The sequence below is a fragment of the Bombyx mandarina genome, chromosome 25 (assembly GCF_030267445.1).
Source record: "Bombyx mandarina strain Sakado chromosome 25, ASM3026744v2".
Lineage (NCBI taxonomy): Eukaryota > Metazoa > Arthropoda > Insecta > Lepidoptera > Bombycidae > Bombyx > Bombyx mandarina.
The window spans coordinates 4,741,169-4,762,610 of NC_143231.1; the positions used below are offsets into that span (position 1 = coordinate 4,741,169).

General features: G+C 45.0%; 2 protein-coding genes across 2 annotated transcripts; one reads left to right on the top strand and one right to left on the bottom strand.

Moving 5' to 3' along the window:
• Window positions 1-457: 457 nt before the first annotated feature.
• Window positions 458-21,367, bottom strand: LOC114243969 (BTB/POZ domain-containing protein KCTD3). Its single transcript, XM_028175638.2, has 13 exons — window positions 21,191-21,367; window positions 19,078-19,391; window positions 18,372-18,537; window positions 18,168-18,244; window positions 17,659-17,752; window positions 17,291-17,508; window positions 15,992-16,204; window positions 6,169-6,285; window positions 5,669-5,808; window positions 4,856-5,030; window positions 3,507-3,603; window positions 2,827-3,008; window positions 458-1,421 (listed from the first exon to the last, which is right to left on the bottom strand). Exons 1-13 carry the CDS (start codon window positions 21,235-21,237, stop codon window positions 1,291-1,293), a joined length of 1,971 nt encoding a protein of 656 aa, XP_028031439.2. The 5' UTR covers window positions 21,238-21,367; the 3' UTR covers window positions 458-1,290.
• LOC114251512 (uncharacterized) lies at window positions 6,795-13,242 on the top strand. Its single transcript, XM_028185798.2, has one exon. It carries the CDS (start codon window positions 7,282-7,284, stop codon window positions 13,240-13,242), a length of 5,961 nt encoding a protein of 1,986 aa, XP_028041599.2. The 5' UTR covers window positions 6,795-7,281.
• Window positions 21,368-21,442: the final 75 nt, after the last annotated feature.

Here is a 21,442-nt window from a genome sequence, read left to right on the forward strand (position 1 = left end):
TAATTCCTTATAATACATATTCGTAGTTGCATTAATTTAATTTCATTTAATTCATCAGAGTAACAATCGAAGTATTTATTTTCATGTTTTTCTATTTACACTATTTAAATCGCCGTCACTAACATGTTTCATAGATTTTATATATTTAATAAGATAAATAATATATATTATTGTTTTAGTCCTAAATAAATATATTATTATTTATAAAGATAAATTATAATTCAGTAAGATATATATTTTCAATTTACGAAAAACAAAATAATTCGGATATATACTCTGCGAAAAGTGGTGGATAAAAGGTACGATTTCAACAAATCGAAAAAGAGAAGCAAGAAATCCGAGCATTTTTTTAAATCGCACTTACTGCCATTATACGATTTTTACGTAGATTTTTTTCACAAAAAATTATAATTCATTATACTATAGTTGCAACTGTATTAATAATTGTATCAACAGTATTCCGTTAAGGAAGACTAAGCTTTATGTTCTGGGGGACTCAGTTGAATATTGTGACAATGTTCCTGAATCATATGTCAACTGTGGGACAGTAGTGTTGGATGGTATTTTAATGGGTCCCCTATGCCCAAACTCTGTACTGAACTTTTCTTTAGATAGTCGACTTGGGATGTGAATTTGATTAGGCCCCCATCCGGCAAGGTAATCTGCATATTAATCTAATCATATAAATCTGAGTTTCTTAATCGCGTGTAAACTTCATCATACATGACCGAATGCAATTTCATTACGTGTGACATCATAGAAAGCTCGAACCAACAAGCTGACCTTACTTAATATTGACCCCAAACATAAAAACATTAGCCGTTCATGGCAACAAGAGTCGTTATATAAGATTGACTGCAATATCAGATGAAGTATAAAAATCTAACAATTCACGAAAATATTGATTGAAACCTTTTGATTTGTCAAATATCTATACTAATATATAAATCTACAGTGGCTTTTACGGATGTTCCGTTATAACTACTGAACCATGCATCCGATTGACTTGAAACTTGGTATCCATGTAGAAAATACATGTACTTAATGGATAGGCTAATATTTATATGAGTGTTGGACTCCCTAATAATAATGACAATAAATAATAATGTTAGTTTTAAATGCCCAGCGAAGCGGGCTAGTACGGCTAGTAACTTATAAGTACTGTTTAGATAGTTTTGTTTTCGGAGTCTGATTTCCTGGTTGTGAATTATTGAATTAGTTAAAATTTCATGTATCGAAAACGTACGTGTACAAATCGCAGAGGGCAGCGTATAAACAATTGGGTGTTTCTCATGGTGCTTGTATGGGACGATTCGGCGACTGCGGTACCGGGGTCGCGTCCAGATCGCAGCCGGACAGCAGTCGGACCAGCTCGTCCGGAGTCGGACCGCCCTCGGTGGACGGAGACTCGTCACCTTCACCTGGGAGGGGAACGAACATTCCTTACTGTTCACGATCTGATTAACAAAAATATTTACTGCTACGAGCTGATTTTTTCGATTTTGATCTAATGCATAATAATTATGCATTTTTGAAGTGAAACTTCTTTAGGCGCGTTGTGAGTGAAATTTAACTCGCGACAGATTCGTTACGGCTAGAGAGAAAAAATTCAACTTAGGACGAGCGAGAGTGAGAAAATACACAGAGCGTCTCGCGAACCACTCGACCCTGGAGAGAGGGAGAAAACGAGCTAGACCATTTTCTTATACACATTATGTTTACGGGCGTCGGCCACTAGATGGCTGGTTTCTCATTGCTTCTTTAGATGGCAGTAAAGTATGAACTATTTTACATTGTATTTATTTATTTTATTATTAATAAAGGATTTAAAATATATATATAATTGAAAATATATATAAATGGTGAAAAGGTCGTTTATCTTATACACAGCATTACAAGAGATATTTGATTTAAGAATGAAAAATGAAGAAAACCACAATACTTCACACCGCACAAGAAGTTTCACTTCTTTCACGTGCACCGAGTTGCACATGAATCCTTTTTTTTTTAAAGATTTCTTTAAGTAATCCATTAATAAACTGTAAAGGTCGACGGGGAATACTATTAAGGCTTTAATATTGGCAAAATGTAGATTCGGTTAGATGATACCTGGTATCGAAAATAACTAAATTTGGAGGTTTAGAATTCGGGTTTGCGTGGTCACGACAGTCTGAAGGTAACGTTGTAATATCAATGTTTTAAGCGTCAACTACAAACTGTCAGATGGACGTCGGAAGCATTATGTAGTCTGATGAATAAGACGGTGTACTTGGGATACGAAGTAATAATATTAAATTGTAAATTTAGCGGGTAATTTAAAAAAAATGATTTTTCTTAACAAAACGTTTTGCGAATTCGGTTTTAGTTTTATTTTTTTATTACCCTTGTAGGCAGACGGGCATACGGCCCACCTGATGGTGAGTGGTTACCGTCGCCCATGGACTTCAGCAATGCCAGGGGCAGAGCCAAGCCGCTGCCTACCGCTGCAGCTGGATTATCACCATCTTCTATCACGAACATTTTTTTGATTGCAAAACAATTTTTACTGGTGGTAGGACCTTTTGTGAGTCCGCGCAGGTAGGTACCACCACGCTGTCTATTTCTGCCGTGAAGTAGTAATGCGTTTCGGTTTGAAGGGTAGGGCAGCCGTTGTAACTATACTTGAGACCTTAGAACTTATATCTCAAGGTGGGTGGCACATTTACGTTGTAGATGTCTATGGGCTTCAGTAACCACTTAACAACAGGTGGGCTGTGAGCTCATCCGCCCATCTCAGCAATAAAAAAAAGAAAAAGATTTTTTTTTTTCGATAATAACGGTCCGTACCTGTGGGCACAGACGAAGCAGGTTTGACAGCCCTATCAATAGGGGCGGTCAAATCCCACATTTGAGCGGCTCCAGAGCGGTGGCCGCACAGCAGCAGCCGCCGCGGCCGCAGCGCGCCCTCGCACTCCGCCACCGTGAAGCAAGACACCGCCGAACCGTCCACCGAACGGATCGTGCACACCCTGTTAACGAAAACATCATAATACGTCAGACTTTTTGGCTGAAACGCGAGGGGCGAAGTTGTGTGATTTGTTTTACTTTGTCTATTTGGTGTTCCTTCAGGTTTAATTGTCCGTGAGAGTGGCAGTTAGCCCTAGCGGCGCGTAGGGCACCGGTGACCTACATGGCAATCAAAGACTTCCATCCCAAGTCTCCAGTTGGGTGTTAAGACGACCATATGATATCTATATGAGCTGTATATGAGCTTGTCTGCTCATTACGTATAACAAGTCAATCAAATTGGTGTTTTTTTTTAAAATTAATAACTACAATTTCGATGCTCAAACATTATAAAACTAATGCGTTCCGGTTTGAAGGGTGAGGCAGCCGTTGTCTCAAGGTGGGTGACGGCATTTGCTTTGTTGATGTCTATGGGCACCGGTGACACTCGACATCTGGGTCGTGAGCTCGTCGACTCATCTAAGCAATAAAAATTTATCGTATATACATAAATAGCTTACCTCTTTCCGTTGGAAGCCAATCGTACGTACAACGTGTCCGTATCCGGGATGACTTTTTGTATGAATATTTGCTCCACGTCTTGCTCCCCGTAAGGTCCTGAAATTTATAGGAGACTAGCTGTACCCGACCGCTTCGCTGGGCATTTAAGTTTAACATTATTATTTCTCACCCCCAGAAAGATTCTTATCCTTAACGCCCCCGCAACTGGTGTAGGGAGTCCAACACTCATATAAATATTAGCCTATCCATTAAGTACATGTATTTTCTACGTGGATACCAAGTTTCAAGTCAATCGGGTGCATGGTTCAGTAGTTATAACGGAACATCCGTAAAAACCACTGTAGATTTATATATTAGTATAGATATAGATAACGTTTTTAAGGCTATTTGGTTTAATAGGTTTAAGGTAAATAAGGTAAACCAAATAGGTTTAAGAGACATTTTGCTTCATATGCGACATTTACCTTTAAAACTAAGGGTGCGTTTTTTTTTTGTTGCGTAGGTTGGTGGACGAGCTCACGGCCCACCCGGTGTTAAGTGGTTACCGGAGCCCATTGACATATACAGTGTAAAAACCGCCACCCACCTTGTCTCAGTACAACGACTGCCCCAACCTTCCAACCGAAACGCATTACTGCTTCACGGCAAAAATAGGCATTATTTGGTATTAGCATAAATAATTCGATGTTTTTAATTGGACTTCAATTAAGTTTACTCCATTCAAATAGCTAAAGAAGGTTTTTTGTTATGATATGATTTACCAAATTTTAAACTTTAAATGGCTCTCCTAATAAGATGCGAAATGTCGCTTAAGCTAAATAGCCTTTCACCTCTCGATATGTTGTGTGTGAAGGCATGTGTGAGCTTTGCTGTGATTTGCTGTTGCTTGATGTGATTGCAATTGTCTTCCGGAACTATTGTGGATAAGGGGTCATACATAAATTACGCCACACGTTGATGGGGGGGGGGGGGTATCACCGAAATGTGACATAGTGTGACAAGCGGCATGGGGTCAATAGTTTTGTGTAGTCACATGTTAAAATTTAAAATATTAAAACGCGAAGTTTAGATGTGAATAAAAAACTTTAATAAATCTACGAACTTGAACTATAGTTATTAATAATAATTTAGCATTCACGCTATGAGATTATCTATCATGCAACGTGATTTAACTTATAATTTAACTTACAAGCATAAATTGAAAAAATGTGTGACGTCACATCAGGGGGGGGGGGTGTTATAAAAATGTGACAACCTGTGACAAGGACGGGGGGAATGGTTCAAAAGTCCTAAAATTCGTGTGACGTAATTTATGGATGGCCCCTAATGTTAGACGTGGCGAGCTCACCGCAATCGTTGTGAGGATGGGCGGTGGGCGGTTCCAGAGCTAGCACTTTGAAGGCGGCATTAGGCGTTGTGCCGGGCTGGGTCGATATCATTCCCCGGAAACGCGTCACGCGCCACGAACGCACGTGATTGTACTCGCTGCATACCGATATCAAATAGTTTTCCGATAGGGACACCTTGAACAAATTACTTTGTAAAAAAAAAAAAAATTGACGTTAGCGGACAAACGCGATGTATCGAGTCCCGAATCGATTAAGCCCCTCAGCGACAAGATAATTAAATTGCAGTTTTAATAATAATTAATTGAAATAATTATGCGTAATGTTATCGGACGCGCAATGTAATTGCGTTACAATGCGTGCTTGCAATGCAGCATTGGCAAAATGTCTTCAACCCACCAATACTATTACGCACGAACCATGGACTGCAGTTAAATTATCAAAGGATTTACACCAAGCTTAATACAAGACACACATATAAAGTATTTTATTCTTTACAATTATATCATAATGCGACTTATAAATGAAAAAAAGTGACATAAAAGTTTCTAATTTCTTTTTTATTGCTTAGATGGGTGGACGAGCTCACAGCCCACCTGGTGTTAAGTGGTTACTGGAGCCCATAGACATCTACAACGTAAATGCGCCACCCACCTTGAGATGTAAGTTATAAGGGTCTCAGTATAGTTACAACGGCTGCCCCACCCTTCAAACCGAAACGCATTACTGCTTCACGGCAGAAATAGACAGGGTGGTGGTACCTACCCGCTCGGACTCACAAGAGGTCCTACCACCAGTAAAAAACCTTACCTTACCTTAGTAATAGGGCTCTGGTGCACGGTAAATGTTTGGAAGAGCTGTGGTCCATGGCCCACTGTCTCCGGGTGCTGAACGATCACGCGGACTGAACCGTAACGTGTGCCGTAAGCGATCTCGATCCAATTGCCGCATAGATCTATAAATATTAGTATGAAGTTAATGCCTAATGCCAGTGGGGGACCTTTTTTTTTCAAATTTCAGCCTCGTGATTCACTCAATGGTAGTTAGTTATCGGAACGTTCATTTAAAAGTGTCCCTTCTTTTTACAGATATCGATCGCACTGTAAGAGCGGAGCGTGTAAATAGTTAGCGAAAGAAAAAGCAGAACGTAGTTGCAACTTGTGACCGTTTTTTATTTATTCCGTAGATGGATGGACAAAGCTTACGAGCCACGCGATTTAAAGTGTTTGCCGAAGCCCATAGACATCACAACGTGCATGACTCCAATGCATAAAAATCGATTGCAGATTGGTAGAAAAAAAATAATAGAACTTACTAGTCTTTGGCGTTAAATAAACTGATATAGCAGTTATTGGCTCGAGATTTGGATCTTTGTACAGTTGTGTGACGAGGAGATCATTGTCTTTCATTCGCAACGGAAACTTCTGCATGTCTGAAAAAAAAAACATTATCTGTGGATCTGTTAAACTAACTTGAGCTGCGGGTATGATACCTACGCACGAATGTCCTATATTTACATCGAATAGATCGATGTATATGTTCGCGACGGACATAAATAAATGCAGTTAAATAGATATTGTTCACGACGGACATAGATAGTTTTAAAAGTAGATAGAAAATATAGTTATAGGTTGGCTGTAAAATAATAGAAAAATGTCCGTAACAAATAAATGAATAGTATGTTAAAATAAGTTGAAGAATAAATAGTTATAATAGGGAAATGTCCGTAAATAGTTAAATAGAGATATGTTCGCCAAGAACAGCGAAAATAAATAGACATCCAAATAAACGGATATGTTGTGAAATAATAAATGTGAATAGAGATAGTTAAAAATAGGAAAATAGATATAAGTAAATTTGTAAATATTTGTTTGAAAATAAAGATTGGCCCTCGTGGTCTTTGATTTGGCGTGGGAACGCAGGAGCAAGTCACAATACGGGCAACTAATAGAGCGACTAGGCAAAACAATAGGCGAGCGAGGCGGCCGAGAGAACAATAGACGCCCACCGTGCTCGGACTCATAATAGCGCTGGCCGAGTGCGTGTGGGCGACCATAAATAAGGGGCCTACCTCGCCGCAAATTCAGTTCGAGACAGCGAGCCGACGAGTCAAGACCTCTCCGGAAGAAGAGGAGAGCGCCAACCGAACAAGAAAAGACTCGCTCCTACGCCCTGCGCCGGTCAAGCCACGAGGACCGTGTGAACGCCATACTTGAAGCCTTCGTTATTTTCCTCGAACCAATCCCAGCACCCGTTCCGCGACAGCCACTGCGGCAATACTCGAGCCACCACGTTTCAACGAGTAAGAAGTCTAAAAATCACACGTGGTGGCCGAAACCTGAGCGGTGGCCGTCCGGAATATTGGTCCTTCGAGAGCCGGATTCATTTGAGGAAAACCGAAGAAAATTGAAGATTGAAGATTGAAGAAATGGTGCTCACACGGTCCGAGAAGATGAGGTCGTCACGCCTTGACCGGCCCGGCAACGAAGCTGTCTCGGGCTCAACTTCACAAGACGCACAGCAACGAGCTGTGTCGGCCGCGCCGCGTTCGGGAGTGACGCAGGGACCGCCACCGATGGCGGCAACCTCCTCCCAGTCAACCGCGCCGCGTTCGGGAGTGACGCAGGGACCGCCACCGACGGCGGCACCCTCCTCCCAAGTGGAAAAGTGTCCGGGAGTGCCGCGGGGCTCACAAGCGATGCCCCCCTCCCGCCAAATATTGCCTACGCAATACTCGCCGGCGTCGCCAACGGGACCGAACAGCGGGGTCTGTCGTCGAGTGGTCAGACCTCCCAGCACCGCGACACCGGCAACAACTTCAGGCGACGCAGCAACGGAGAGCGTCGTATCCGCGAGCCAGAACAAGAAGGAGTCAGCGCTCGCGGCCAATCAAATAGTACACGGGTCCCACATCACGGACGCCGCTGCCAAAATCTCGACGACAGAAGAAGGCTCCACACTCCGCGACGGGATGGCGCCACCAGTACGAGGATCTTCGAGAAAGTCGAGTCAACAGTCACAACGGCTGTTGCTTATGGCGCGCCTCAAAGAAGAGCATCTCCGCGCCAAGGAAGAACAAGCCCGACTCCAAGCAGAGCTCGCCGCCGCCCGCATCTCAACATTAGAAGCCGAAGCGCTCGTTGAAGAGGAGGAAGATGCGCGCACAACACTCACGGAGGACGAGAACGAGCAATCACAGCGCATCGATACATGGCTCAGTCAACAACGATCGATCGCGCTACACGGAGTCGAAGAAAGAGTAATGCAGCCAACACATGGATCACCAGCCACCATCGAGCAACCGCAACTGGAACTCCCCGCACCAATAGAACAGCTGAAGCTACCGGCCCCTGCCGCGGCACCGATTGCCGTACCTGTCGCACCGAAGAGCGACATCGCCGAACTAGCAGCTGCCATCGCGACGGCCGCCCGCCAAGCCAGGCCCGGACCATCGCATCGGTACTACGGGGAGCTTCCAGTGTACAGTGGATCGCACCAAGAATGGCTCTCCTTCAAGGTCGCCTACGCCGAATCAGCGGACAGCTACAGCGCCGCAGAGAACACTGCGAGACTTCGGCGTACGTTGAGAGGAAGAGCAAGAGAAGCGGTCGAAAACTTGTTGCTGCATTACACCGAGCCCGCCGAGATCATGCGGACTCTAGAATCGCGCTTCGGACGTCCAGAAGCAATCGCCGCAACGGAGCTGGAACGACTGCGCGCGCTGCCACGCTGCACGGACACACCGAGGGACATCTGCGTATTCGCGAATAAGGTGAACAACGTCGTCGCCGCTCTGAGGGCCCTCGACCGCGTACATTATATGTACAACCCGGAGCTCACCAACATCACATCAGAGAAGCTGCCGTCCACTCTACGCCACCGCTGGTTCGAATTCTCAGCGACTCAACCGGCGGGAGAACCGGACCTCGTCAAGCTGTCGCGCTTCTTACAGCGCGAGGCGGACCTGTGCAGCCCATACGCACAGCCGGAACCAGAGACGAGAGTGGAGAACACCAGCGGTCGGCGGAAGATGGTGAACATGCCCCAGAGGACGCACACCACGCTAGCGAAGGAAGAGAGGAAATGCGTAGCATGTCAGAAGCCGGGGCACATCCCACAAGATTGTCCCGAATTCAAGAGAGCAGCCGTCAGCGAGCGCTGGGATACGGCGAAGCGCGAAAATTTGTGTTTCCGGTGCCTACGGTTCCGGTCCCGGGGACACGTATGTAAAAAGAAGAAGTGCGGTGTCGACAGCTGTGAACGCACGCACCACGAGCTGTTGCATAAGAAGTCAGCATGGCAGAAACCAGCAGAGAAGGAAGAGGCGGTCACCTCGACGTGGGCCGCAAGCAGTGCGACAGCCTACCTGAAGATGGCGCCGATCACTGTCATCGGACCGGCGGGAGAGGCAGATACGTGGGCCCTGCTGGACGACGGGTCAACGATCTCGCCGATTGACGAAGACTTCGCGAGACGAGTGGGCGCCAAAGGACCGATCGAACCCCTCTTCATCACTGCCATCGGAGACAACAAGATAGACGCAACACGCTCACGACGCGTCCCGCTGAAGCTATGCGGACGCACGGGGGAACCGCAAGACCTGAACCTACGGACAGTCAACGGCCTAAAATTAACACCACAGCGACTGAACGTCGAAGTCCTCGCGTCGTGCCATCACCTCACCGACCTCCGCCATCACTTCAAAACGAGCTACGCCTCGCCGAAGATACTGATCGGCCAAGACAACTGGCACCTGCTGGTGACGGAGGAGATGCGGACGGGACGACGCGATCAACCAGTGGCGTCTCGTACTCCGCTCGGGTGGGTCGTGCACGGAGCACACCCGGGAGGCAAGAGACAGCGCGTCAACTTCGTGGCACACACGACGACGGTCGACACGAACATGGACGAAGCCCTCAGGCACTACTTCGCGATCGAGGGACTCACCGTCGCCGCCAAGACGCCGAAGAATGACCCAGACGAGCGCGCGCTGAAGATCCTGCGAGGGACCACTCAACAGCGACCCGACGGCCGCTACGAGACCGCACTGCTGTGGCGTGAGGAGGGCCTGAAGATGCCCAACAATTTCGAAGCCGCGCGGAATCGCCTGACGTCCGTAGAGAAGAAACTGGAGAAGGATCCAAATTTGAAAGAGCGCTACAAGCAACAAATGGACGCACTGGTAGCGAAAGGATACGCCGAAGTAGCTCCGTCAACGGGGACGAAGGACCGAACCTGGTACCTGCCGCACTTCGGCGTAACACATCCAATGAAGCCGGACAAGATTCGCATCGTGCACGATGCCGCTGCGAAGACCAGGGGGAAGAGCCTCAACGACTTCCTGCTCACCGGCCCGGACCTGCTGCAGTCTCTGCCTGGAGTGATGATGCGCTTCAGGCAGCACGCCGTCGCCGTCTCAGCGGACATCACGGAGATGTTCATGCAAATAGGCGTCCGAAGCGAGGACCGCGACGCGCTCCGGTACTTGTGGAGGGAGGACCCTTCACAGGAGCCTACAGAGTACCGGATGAAATCTATAATCTTTGGCGCGACAAGCTCACCCGCGACCGCCATCTACGTGAAGAACGCCAACGCGGAGAAGTACCGACTGCAGTACCCGGACGCCGCCGACGCGATCGTACGCAACCACTATATGGACGATTACCTGGGAAGTTACCGGACAAGCGAAGACGCGATCAGGATCGCAAATGAGGTGAGGGCAGTACACCGGCAAGGCCATTTCGAGTTACGCAAATGGACCTCGAACAACGAGGAGGTACGGTGCCACATGACCGACGAAGCCCCACCTACAAGTGTGACGCTGTCCGATGGAACGGAAATAGAACGAGTACTTGGCCTGGTGTGGAGACCTGCTGAAGACGTCCTCGCCTTCAATCTGGACATGGCGCGAATCCCAAAAGAAGTCTTGGAGAGCAGCGCGCCTACGAAGAGACAGGCTCTGCGAATAATGATGTCCGTCTACGACCCCCAAGGCATCGCATCACCAGTCACTGTCGGAGCGAAGAAGATCCTGCAAGAGACGTGGCGCCGAGGGACGGCGTGGGACTCCCCCCTCGATGAAGACCTCTGCGCGATGTGGAGAGAGTGGATCGACCACTTAAGACGCCTGCGCGGCGTCTCAGTGCCGCGCTGTTATCCCGGCTACTCAGACGCCGCCAACCTCCAGCTCCACACATACGTAGACGCCAGTGAGTCCGCCTACGCCGCCGCGTTATACTGGCGCGCCGAAATGCCCGACGGGGAGATCAGGACCTCCCTCGTACTCGCCAAAGCCCGAGTCGCGCCCTTGAGACTCACCTCGATACCGCGCCTCGAGCTACAAGCTGCCGTGATGGGCAGCCGCATGGCCGCGGCTGTCACAGAGGAACCCGATAGAAAACCAGACGCGAGAGTGTTCTGGACAGACAGCGCCACCGTATTGACTTGGCTACGAACGGGGTCGAGGTCGTATCGACCGTTCGTCGCTCACCGCATTGCAGCGATAGAAGAGAACAGCACTGTGGAGGAATGGCGCTGGGTCCCCACGAAGGAAAATGTCGCCGACGACGCCACTAGAGAACTACCCGTCGGCTTTGAAGGAAACCACCGCTGGTTCATAGGCCCGGAATACCTAAGACGGCATCCGGATGATTGGCCCGTACAACGGACTGCAAGAAGGGCAGAAGAGACGGGTGAAGAGAAGTGCGCAACGCTCGCCGTGAGCAGAGAGAGCCTCGGCGAAGCGATCCCGGACCCAAGACGCTTTTCGAAATGGGAAAAGTACCTGCGTGCAACGGGGCGAATACTGCAATTCGTCGACCTATGCCGCAGAAGTCGCGAGCGCACTCATTACAAGAGGACCAGACGGAACCCGCGTTCGGATCCGACGTGGGAGAAGAATAGAAAGAAGACGACTTCGAAGACCCCGCTGAACACACCGCGGACGCCAGAGCAAGCAGTCATTCAATGGAAGACTTTAGACGCCGACACGCTTCGACGCGCCGAGACGCTCATTTGGCAACAGAGCCAGCGGGCGGCCTTCGAGGAAGAGATTTTGACGCTCCAACGAGGGAAACAAGTATCCCCAGCGAGCCGACTGCGAAACTTGTCCGTAACTTACACGGACGGGATATTAAGAATAAACGGACGCATCGGCAATATTGAGGGAGCTGACGTCATCACCTCGCCTCTCGTGCTAGATGGATCCCGACGCGAAACGAGACTGATGATAGACTTCATCCATAGAAAGATGCACCACGCCGGAACCGAAGCTACGATCGCCGAGTGCCGACAGTCGTACTGGGTCTTACGCCTACGCCCAGTGACACGGAGCGTAATCCACAACTGTCTTCCGTGTCGTATCCGCAAGGACACACCACCGCGTCCAGCCACAGGCGACCACCCACCGAGCAGACTGGCACACCATCGGCGACCATTTACATACGTGGGCCTCGATTACTTCGGGCCCTATCAAGTTACCACCGGCAGAAGCACCCAGAAGCACTACGTGGCCATCTTCACATGTCTCACTACGCGTGCGGTGCATTTAGAACCGGCAGCGAGCCTCAGCACGGACTCAGCAGTGATGGCACTCCGACGCATGATCGCGCGCCGGGGAGCCCCGACGGAAATATGGAGCGACAACGGCACCAACTTACGAGGTGCCGACAAGGAGCTGCGCCAAGCTATGGACAAGGCGGCTGAGCATGAAGCAAGCTTAAGGCTTATACAATGGCGCTTCATCCCACCGGGCGCGCCTTTCATGGGCGGCGCCTGGGAGAGAATGGTGCGAGCGGTAAAGGCCGCGCTCTCGGCCACGGAACAGCCGAGGCACCCGACGCCCGAAACATTTCATACTCTGCTAGCTGAAGCAGAATTCACCGTGAACAGCCGACCTCTCACTCACGTATCGGTGAGCGCCGACGATCCCGACCCTCTGACACCGAACCACTTCCTGCTGGGAGGCCCGGCGCGAGTCCCCGTGCCGGGCAAGTTTGACGACGCCGACCTCATAGGGCGCGCACACTGGCGCGCAGCTCAACGTCTGGCAGATGTGTTCTGGAGTCGCTGGCTCCGGGAGTACCTGCCCGACCTGCAGAACCGGCGGGAGCCCCACAGCCGCGGGCCCGCTCTGAAGATAGGCGACGTCGTGATAATAGCAGACGGAACGCTCCCACGGAACACCTGGCCACGTGGGATCATCCAGGAGGTTTACCCGGGGGCCGACGGCATCACTCGAGTGGTCGACGTGCGCACCGCCGGCGGTATCCTGCGACGCCCGGCGAAGAAGATTATCGTGCTGCCCACGATGACCGCCGCTCACCAAGGAGGATGCAGCGACGTGAACGACGCTGCACGGCGGGAGGATGTTCGCGACGGACATAAATAAATGCAGTTAAATAGATATTGTTCACGACGGACATAGATAGTTTTAAAAGTAGATAGAAAATATAGTTATAGGTTGGCTGTAAAATAATAGAAAAATGTCCGTAACAAATAAATGAATAGTATGTTAAAATAAGTTGAAGAATAAATAGTTATAATAGGGAAATGTCCGTAAATAGTTAAATAGAGATATGTTCGCCAAGAACAGCGAAAATAAATAGACATCCAAATAAACGGATATGTTGTGAAATAATAAATGTGAATAGAGATAGTTAAAAATAGGAAAATAGATATAAGTAAATTTGTAAATATTTGTTTGAAAATAAAGATTGGCCCTCGTGGTCTTTGATTTGGCGTGGGAACGCAGGAGCGAGTCACAATACGGGCAACTAATAGAGCGACTAGGCAAAACAATAGGCGAGCGAGGCGGCCGAGAGAACAATAGACGCCCACCGTGCTCGGACTCATAATAGCGCTGGCCGAGTGCGTGTGGGCGACCATAAATAAGGGGCCTACCTCGCCGCAAATTCAGTTCGAGACAGCGAGCCGACGAGTCAAGACCTCTCCGGAAGAAGAGGAGAGCGCCAACCGAACAAGAAAAGACTCGCTCCTACGCCCCGCGCCGGTCAAGCCACGAGGACCGTGTGAACGCCATACTTGAAGCCTTCGTTATTTTCCTCGAACCAATCCCAGCACCCGTTCCGCGACAGCCACTGCGGCAATACTCGAGCCACCACGTTTCAACGAGTAAGAAGTCTAAAAATCACACGTGGTGGCCGAAACCTGAGCGGTGGCCGTCCGGAATAGTATATTTATGACAAATTGTTATAATTTTGTATTAAACACCGATAAAGTAAATTCCGAAATGGTGATAATTTTTTCTATATTAATTTTAACTAGTGGACTCTCTGTAGTCGAAATTCGACTATAATTAATTGAAATTTTAAGTTTTGATATTAAGGTTCTATTGTTATAGACTATTTATTATATTATATTTCTATACTCACAAATTCGCCAAGACTACACTATAGACAAGTCATTCAACTATAAATAATTGAAATTATACGTTTTGACATTATTATGGATCTACTGTCATAGACTATTAAACTTCTATAATCACAGATTTCGCTAAGACTATGTACACTATAGACAAATAATATTAAAGACAAACAATAATAATCTATTCTCGATTTGACCTTACAACAATAACAAAAGTTTGACAATAAACACATAGTATATGTGCTGTCATTATTGATCTAATGAATTTTGTATGCACAATTAAAAGAAAATTAGTATTCTGCACTCCTTCTCTATATTCTCGATAAGTGTGAGAAATTTCACTTCCGTCCGCGGAATTTTGGTAAAAAAGGGGTACAAAGTTTCGGCTTCACATATATTGTTATAATTTTTTTTAAACTATTCAGAAGTGTTACGTTTAAGGCTTCGTCAAACAGAACGCGTACTTAGCGCTACGTTTTAACGTCGCGCTCTTTTCATGTCACACAAATTGACTAGATGAGCCCAACGCTCCTTGACGCAACGTAACATTCGTCAAATCATAGTGCCTTTCGATAGCAGTCTGAAAGTTTAAAAGTATTAAGATGTTGAGTGATTCAGATGTGGCATTGTATAAGCATGGGTATTTTTTAATTAACTCTATCATTTTTTCGAGCATTATCCAGTATTTTAATACATTCACTCGGACGCTAAAATAAAATTTGTAAAAACGCTTGACGTCAAAGCGACCTAACGCCGCAACAGAGCGTTGCGTACGGCTAGCGCTGGCGCTCTGTTTGACAGTATATTACCATATACAAGAGCAATAAAAAAAAAATACGAAATCGAAAAAAATCGTTACATATAATTATATAGGGCCAATTTCCATATATGAGTCGTCTATTATCAAAGGTGGCAATCTGTGCATTTGGACAAAAAAAATTTTTTGATATGTCAATACAGATTAATTTGAATATAATAGTCTCCTTCAAAGAATACGGTTCAAAACCTGCATTAAATAAAGGTTAATAGTTAACCTGTTATTTATCTAAGATGTCGTTCCGAAGAGTTTTGTGACTGCCAATGGAATACAAAGTCAATAATTCGTTTTTCTGATTTACCAATCATTGTTCAAAAGTCAGATTGCCGGCTTTGATAATAGTCGATTCATATATAATGTGATTAATTATTTATCTGATTATTTAATTTTTAACTGATTTTTTTTTAATATTAATAATTAATTGATATGAGTCAACTGCAAGAGAGAGACATAGAAGTCAATATATCCTGATACATGTCTCACTCAGTCTCATGCGCGTGGATAATGCCCTCGCGCTCTTACCCACAGAGGTATTAAATTGAATTTAGGGGATGATTGGTCCCTTGGATCGGTCTGTCTTTTTGTAAGAGGTTTTAAAATAGTTGTCTGGTGGAGATATATAAAAATCAGCTTTCAGAATTTACGTGAAGTAGGTAATGATTTTATGTACCTTGAGTACCTGATACCTGAAAATTGGCCGTCTAAGCAAGGTAGGCATGCGGTCTTAGTACTAACACTACGCAATCGGCCACATTTCGTTCGTCAGAAAATACGTGACGTCCGGGGGCCCTGGGATCTTACTCTAATAGTACGAGAGTACAACACATCATAGCGTCACAGCGCGCCCTCAGTTTAGCGTTCTGACGCACGCTAAGTACGCGCTCTGTTTGACGAAGCCTTTAGGGTTGCTCATTGGACAATTCTTGTATCTCATCACCTATGTAATTGATGGCTCCGGTAGCTGTTCCGAGTAGCAGGAACGAGCCGGCCGTGTCGTATGTAGTTAGATGAGCTACGTCCTGCGTCTGCCAGTGCTGTGTGCTCGTGTGCCAGACGCCGGCCTTACTGCGGCTCCCGGCCCCACTTAAAGCGACTAGTTGTGGTCCAACGAACAATAGATGCTCTATCCGAACCCCTAAATTAAATGAACCTGGAAAAAGTTTCGATATCGGTTTTCTCATTAATTTTAGGGTAGCAAAATAAAAAAACACTTTTACGGTTTAATTTAATTTTTTTATTGTGGTTATATTACTTCCTTAACATCTTTAACGCTATGCGGCCCATCAGTGGGCCTAGCGTACTATACCATTCAGGCTAAGCCAAAATCAGGGAAGCAGTAATTTTTATCAACTTGAGATTTTCATTCTAAAGTTTATAAAATGCTATAACTTGCGCGGAAGATAAAAAATAACGACTTTTACCATGTAGTTTTTAAGATATTTTAAAAGACTATATATAACCTTGATAAAAATTACAAGTTTATATTGGGTTTGAAAACCTGTAGGAAGAGTTTACGTTGGAACCCTCATGAGGCTCACGGATGACCCTCATGGCCCGAACGGTTCAGTAAGATATTAATAAGGCTCACCAGTGAGCATCGTGGCCCAAATGAAAATACTCCATTTTTCATATGGCGTTCAATGTGTTAAGTATTACCCTTGAAAATTGTTAGATACGAGGGATACGCGAGAAACACTTACCTGCTATTAACACACTGTCCTATATTTGTTGAAATACTCCGTATGCGTAGGCACACGCACACATACTTAACAGAAATATAGATTTGCTCTTGAAGTAGCAATTATGCAAATTATTCTGAATAAATCTTGGTTAGGCCACGGATTTCACAAAGTGGATTTTATGATGTTATTTTGTGCTAATTAAAAGTATAGGTATGATGAAATAGCGATTAGCGAGCGGATTTTATTTAGATTTCAACTCATATTTTTAGTAAATGTTACGTGTTACGCGCAAAGAAGCGGGAATGTGAATAGACCGGTAGGAGTTCCAATTTTAAAACGATGTTCTTTAGTAATAAGTTTTTGAAATTCTTACGCCTCGAGTAAACTCTAAATTCAAAACTGTGTTGAAAATGACGTTCTATTCCAACCCGTCAAAAATATTTGAATTTTCGAATGGTTAAAACAGTTTAAAATATTAGAGCCTTTATTATATTCATAATTATAGGTAATCACTTAATATTCACATTAATTAGTTAAAAGTTTCATAACCTTACCAATCAGAGTTCTCCTAACAGGTTCGCTATGCGTCGAGAATGCCCACAGTTTTACTAGTGGCCCACTAGCAATGCCAAGCATAACATCAGTGCCGGTGGAGTTATTACTGCCAGAAGTCCCGCCACCGCCGGTCTTCGCATTTAATGCTATCCTTTCTATTACTGAATCCTGTACCGGTGATTGGAATACTACATACCATCCGCATGAATCTGTCAATCTGTATCAAACAGGAAATAATTTTTTGCTTATAATATTATTTTCATAGGCTTCAGTAATTTCAATGAAGCTAATTTTGATATGAGTAGATATATAACTTAGAAAAAAAAATCATTAAACAAAAAAATACATCCTGTATATAGTTAATTACCTGTAACCAGTTACAAAATGAGCATAGGCAACCACGACCCAGTTGTGATGTGCTTTTATAATGTGTACTTTGCTGTTGTCTGGCCATGTATTCACTGTGAAAAAAAAAACTTATGAATGTGGAAAATTATTTAGATTTTCTGTGCCAAATCAATCTTTCACGACTTTTGAATAATCAAATAGAAAATTCAATAAGTAGTACTTCGTTAGATTTAAAAAAAAAATTAAGTGTGAAATAAATGTTTAACTTATTAAGCTACAATTTTGAACTCGGTGGTAGACCTGTGAATGCAAACGGCACTTGTTGAACTAGTATGGCCAGCAACAAGATCTCATAATTAATCAAATAGCAGTTACTATTTACTAGCTTGCTGTCTGTAGACCTAGTTAGGTGGCAAGGTTATTGCGGTCAGTCAGCCATCGAGTTTGGAAGGTTACTTATACCTGTCATTTTGATTAGAATCTTTCTTAGAATGAATGAACAGGTATTTATATTTAATTTAAACTTACGTTCGGGCGGTCTTTGGCCTTTGTGACAGTCTGCATTTCCCAGGGAAGCTGCTCTTGAATGTCCTCTACCACAACGGCTGTCAAAATTCAGTTACGTCAGATAGTTAACAGCCATTTCATTCATATATAAATGAAAGATCTAGTAATTTATTTGTTATCCTGATCAAATATTTTTATTACAGTTGTATAAAATTTGTTTTGTACCTTAGCTGATCTTGTGAGGGTATTCTTCCAACAGTACGTAGATCGAGGGAGGAGTTTCTAGAATGTGTTCTGTTTACAGTAATTTCTGTATTTGATGCTGTTGAGTTTTTACGAGAACAGCCATTTCCGTTTCTGACAGTGCTGGTATTTGGTAGTGCTGTGCTTACTGAAATGAAAGTAAGAAGTTTCTAAACGCATTCAAACATCACAACTTCTTCAGTTATTGCACCAAGTGTCTAACCTATACACATTGCAATTTAGGTTAGCTTTGTTTGATAATAGATGTCTCATAATAATACCAACGTTTTCCTGTAATTTTTCATTTGAACAAAGTTTTTTAGGCATGGATCCAGATTTCAGTACAAATTGAACTAGTTTACCCTGGGGACTAATTCTTAGTATTTGTGTTTATTTCATTAATGTGTCCATATATAGAGATTCTGACTTAATTTTATTTTAATGACATACTGAGCACTCTAAATGGCATGTCAAATACTCGTACATAATAAGGAGAGCAGTTGATAACATCGTTCAATTAGCACCGGCCTCATTGTTGAATCTAATGAATTTTATAGGTTGTACACAAATGCACATTTCAATCGAAATAGATTCCTGGATGTTATCTATTATCTTTCTCGTATTAATTATATCTGCAATTATTTTTATAGCATTTCATAAAGCTTATTTAAACTCTATAAGTACTTACATGGCGGTGGCAAATATCCATAAAATAGTACATCTCCACAGGAAGAATGGGTCATCTCGTCACATAGCGCTAACCTTCTGCTTAATGGTGTGATGCCAAAGTAATCACATTCATGTTTTAATGTCCTTATGTTTACATTGTTAAGGTCTATATCTCTAGTTCTAAGATAGTTCAGAATGAGTCCAAATAGATTTGGATCTCTGTCAATGAATATGGCTCCTGTTTCATCTCTGACAGTAGGAATGCGTCCGCTCAGAAGCGCTGTGAAGAATGTGTCCGGTACCCAAGTAAGCGTGTGCCATGATGTCGAAAATCTAAAAAAAAATTACCCATTTTGGTTAAACTTTCGTTTATGGGTCATCGATTTATAGGGCGGGACCGGTGTACCATTTTTTTTTTTTCCGGGCCGAGGGCCGAACCTCCTACGAGGGGACCTAGGGGGCGCGCGGGGTATGTGAGACTCAACGATCTGCAGGTGTTGAGAGCAGACCGCGGGCCCAAGGAATTTAGGGCCCACCCACTAAACGACTCCCCTGCACTCTTACACCCGGCGTCCGATCTCCGTCCGGGGTCAAAACCCGGTCAGAGTAGGGGGGTTCCCGCGGTCAACACTACAACCAGACACGCGGCGCCACGCTGAGGACGCCCGACCGACGGGTCGTCGAGGCGATAGTTGACGACCAACGACGTCAGTCTCCGCGGTACGGCGGCCCTTCAGGCCGCCCGGGCGATGCCGCTGGTGTTCCGGGATACCCCGCTGGGCCAGAACCAGCCTGCTGGGTCGGAACGCGATACACCGCCGACCGGGTTGCTCTTCCACAGTATGTTCGGCGACGACAGCGACGACGAAAATGCGGACCGCATCGCAGTCCGCAGCCGCCGACGCGTCGTCCCGTCCTCCTGGTGCCAGCGCGCTAGAATGACGGTAGCGTGCGGCGCAGTCTCAACCCCCTTAGGTCGCCCCGTGACCATCACCGGGAGGAGACTGCCTCCTCATAGGGGCCGGAGCTGGACAAACGCCCTCCTCCGACCCCCGGCTCGACGGCGGCGGCACGGCGCCGAGAGGGAGGAAGAGTTCTCCCTCTCCCGTATGTACCGGTGTACCATCCCCGACCTACAGAATCACGTGATTACGGACATATTTATGGTTAATGTTTCAGGTTAGAATAGCACTAATTAGTCAAACTTGGAGGAAGCTTCCCTCTCCTTCCTCGGTTTAAGTCCGCCTTATCTCTGGCGCTGCGGGAAGAACAGCCCTTGTGTGCCGAAGTACGGTCACTCATGCTCCGCTCCACAGCCTCCGCTTGATTTTCGTCTTCGGCATCTAGCGTCAGCCTCTTCACCTCGCAAAGGTCCCGTGCTTCGTCACAGCGGACGAGGACCGCAGAGAAATAGGCAGTGTGGTGGTATCTACCCGTGCGGACTCACAAGATTCACGAGTAATTTAATTTTAATACACAATGTTATTCCTTCACTGTGGAAGTCAATCATGAACATTTGTTAAGTACGTATTTCATTAGAAAAATTGGTACTTGCCAGTGGGATTCGCCCACCTGCGCATCGCTACATAAAAATGCACCGGACATCTTATCCTTTAGGCCACAATGACTTCACTTGATAAGCCATGATTTTCTGCAACTTGGAATTTTGCAAAAAGCTTTCAATTTATGAGTACTATCTACAAAAAAAAATTAACATCCAAATCGACAGATCATAAAGGAAAGTTTATCTCCCATTTTAATTTATATATGATATAAGGTTAATGGATTTTTTTTTGGTATGTGAAATAAATTATATATACTTTCAGCCATATAAGATATAATTAATGTTTAGGTTTGCACTTTAATGTAGCATTTAATGTAGTTCGCATTCCGAGTTTCAATTTACAACGTCGTGACCAATTAGATTATACGGTTTGCACTTTCACCTTTCACAATTTTATTACTATTGTGCGTTTTAGTTTGATTTCGTATTGTGAATTATTTGGAATTTATCTTCCAACCGTAATAATTTCATATAATCATGTATTAATGATGCGAATATTGAGGGGGTAGATTTATTTATTTTTAATATTTACAGTCCCACGCAGTTTCGCTGGAAAAATTTAACTTACCTCGTGCCTCCGATGTTTAAATTCACTATTTCCTGGTAATTTGACATTTAATTACACTCCTCTGAATTCTCTTTCAGAGTTTTTATTTATATTAATGTTTAAAGAATAAACTGTAGATTTATTTACTTCCAAAACACGACGAGCTCAACGTCAACAAACATAATTATGTCTGTCAAATTCGAGTCTTTACGTCATATGTCAACAAAATTTCATATGTCAACTTATGTTGGTGTTAACAGTATTGAAAATGAA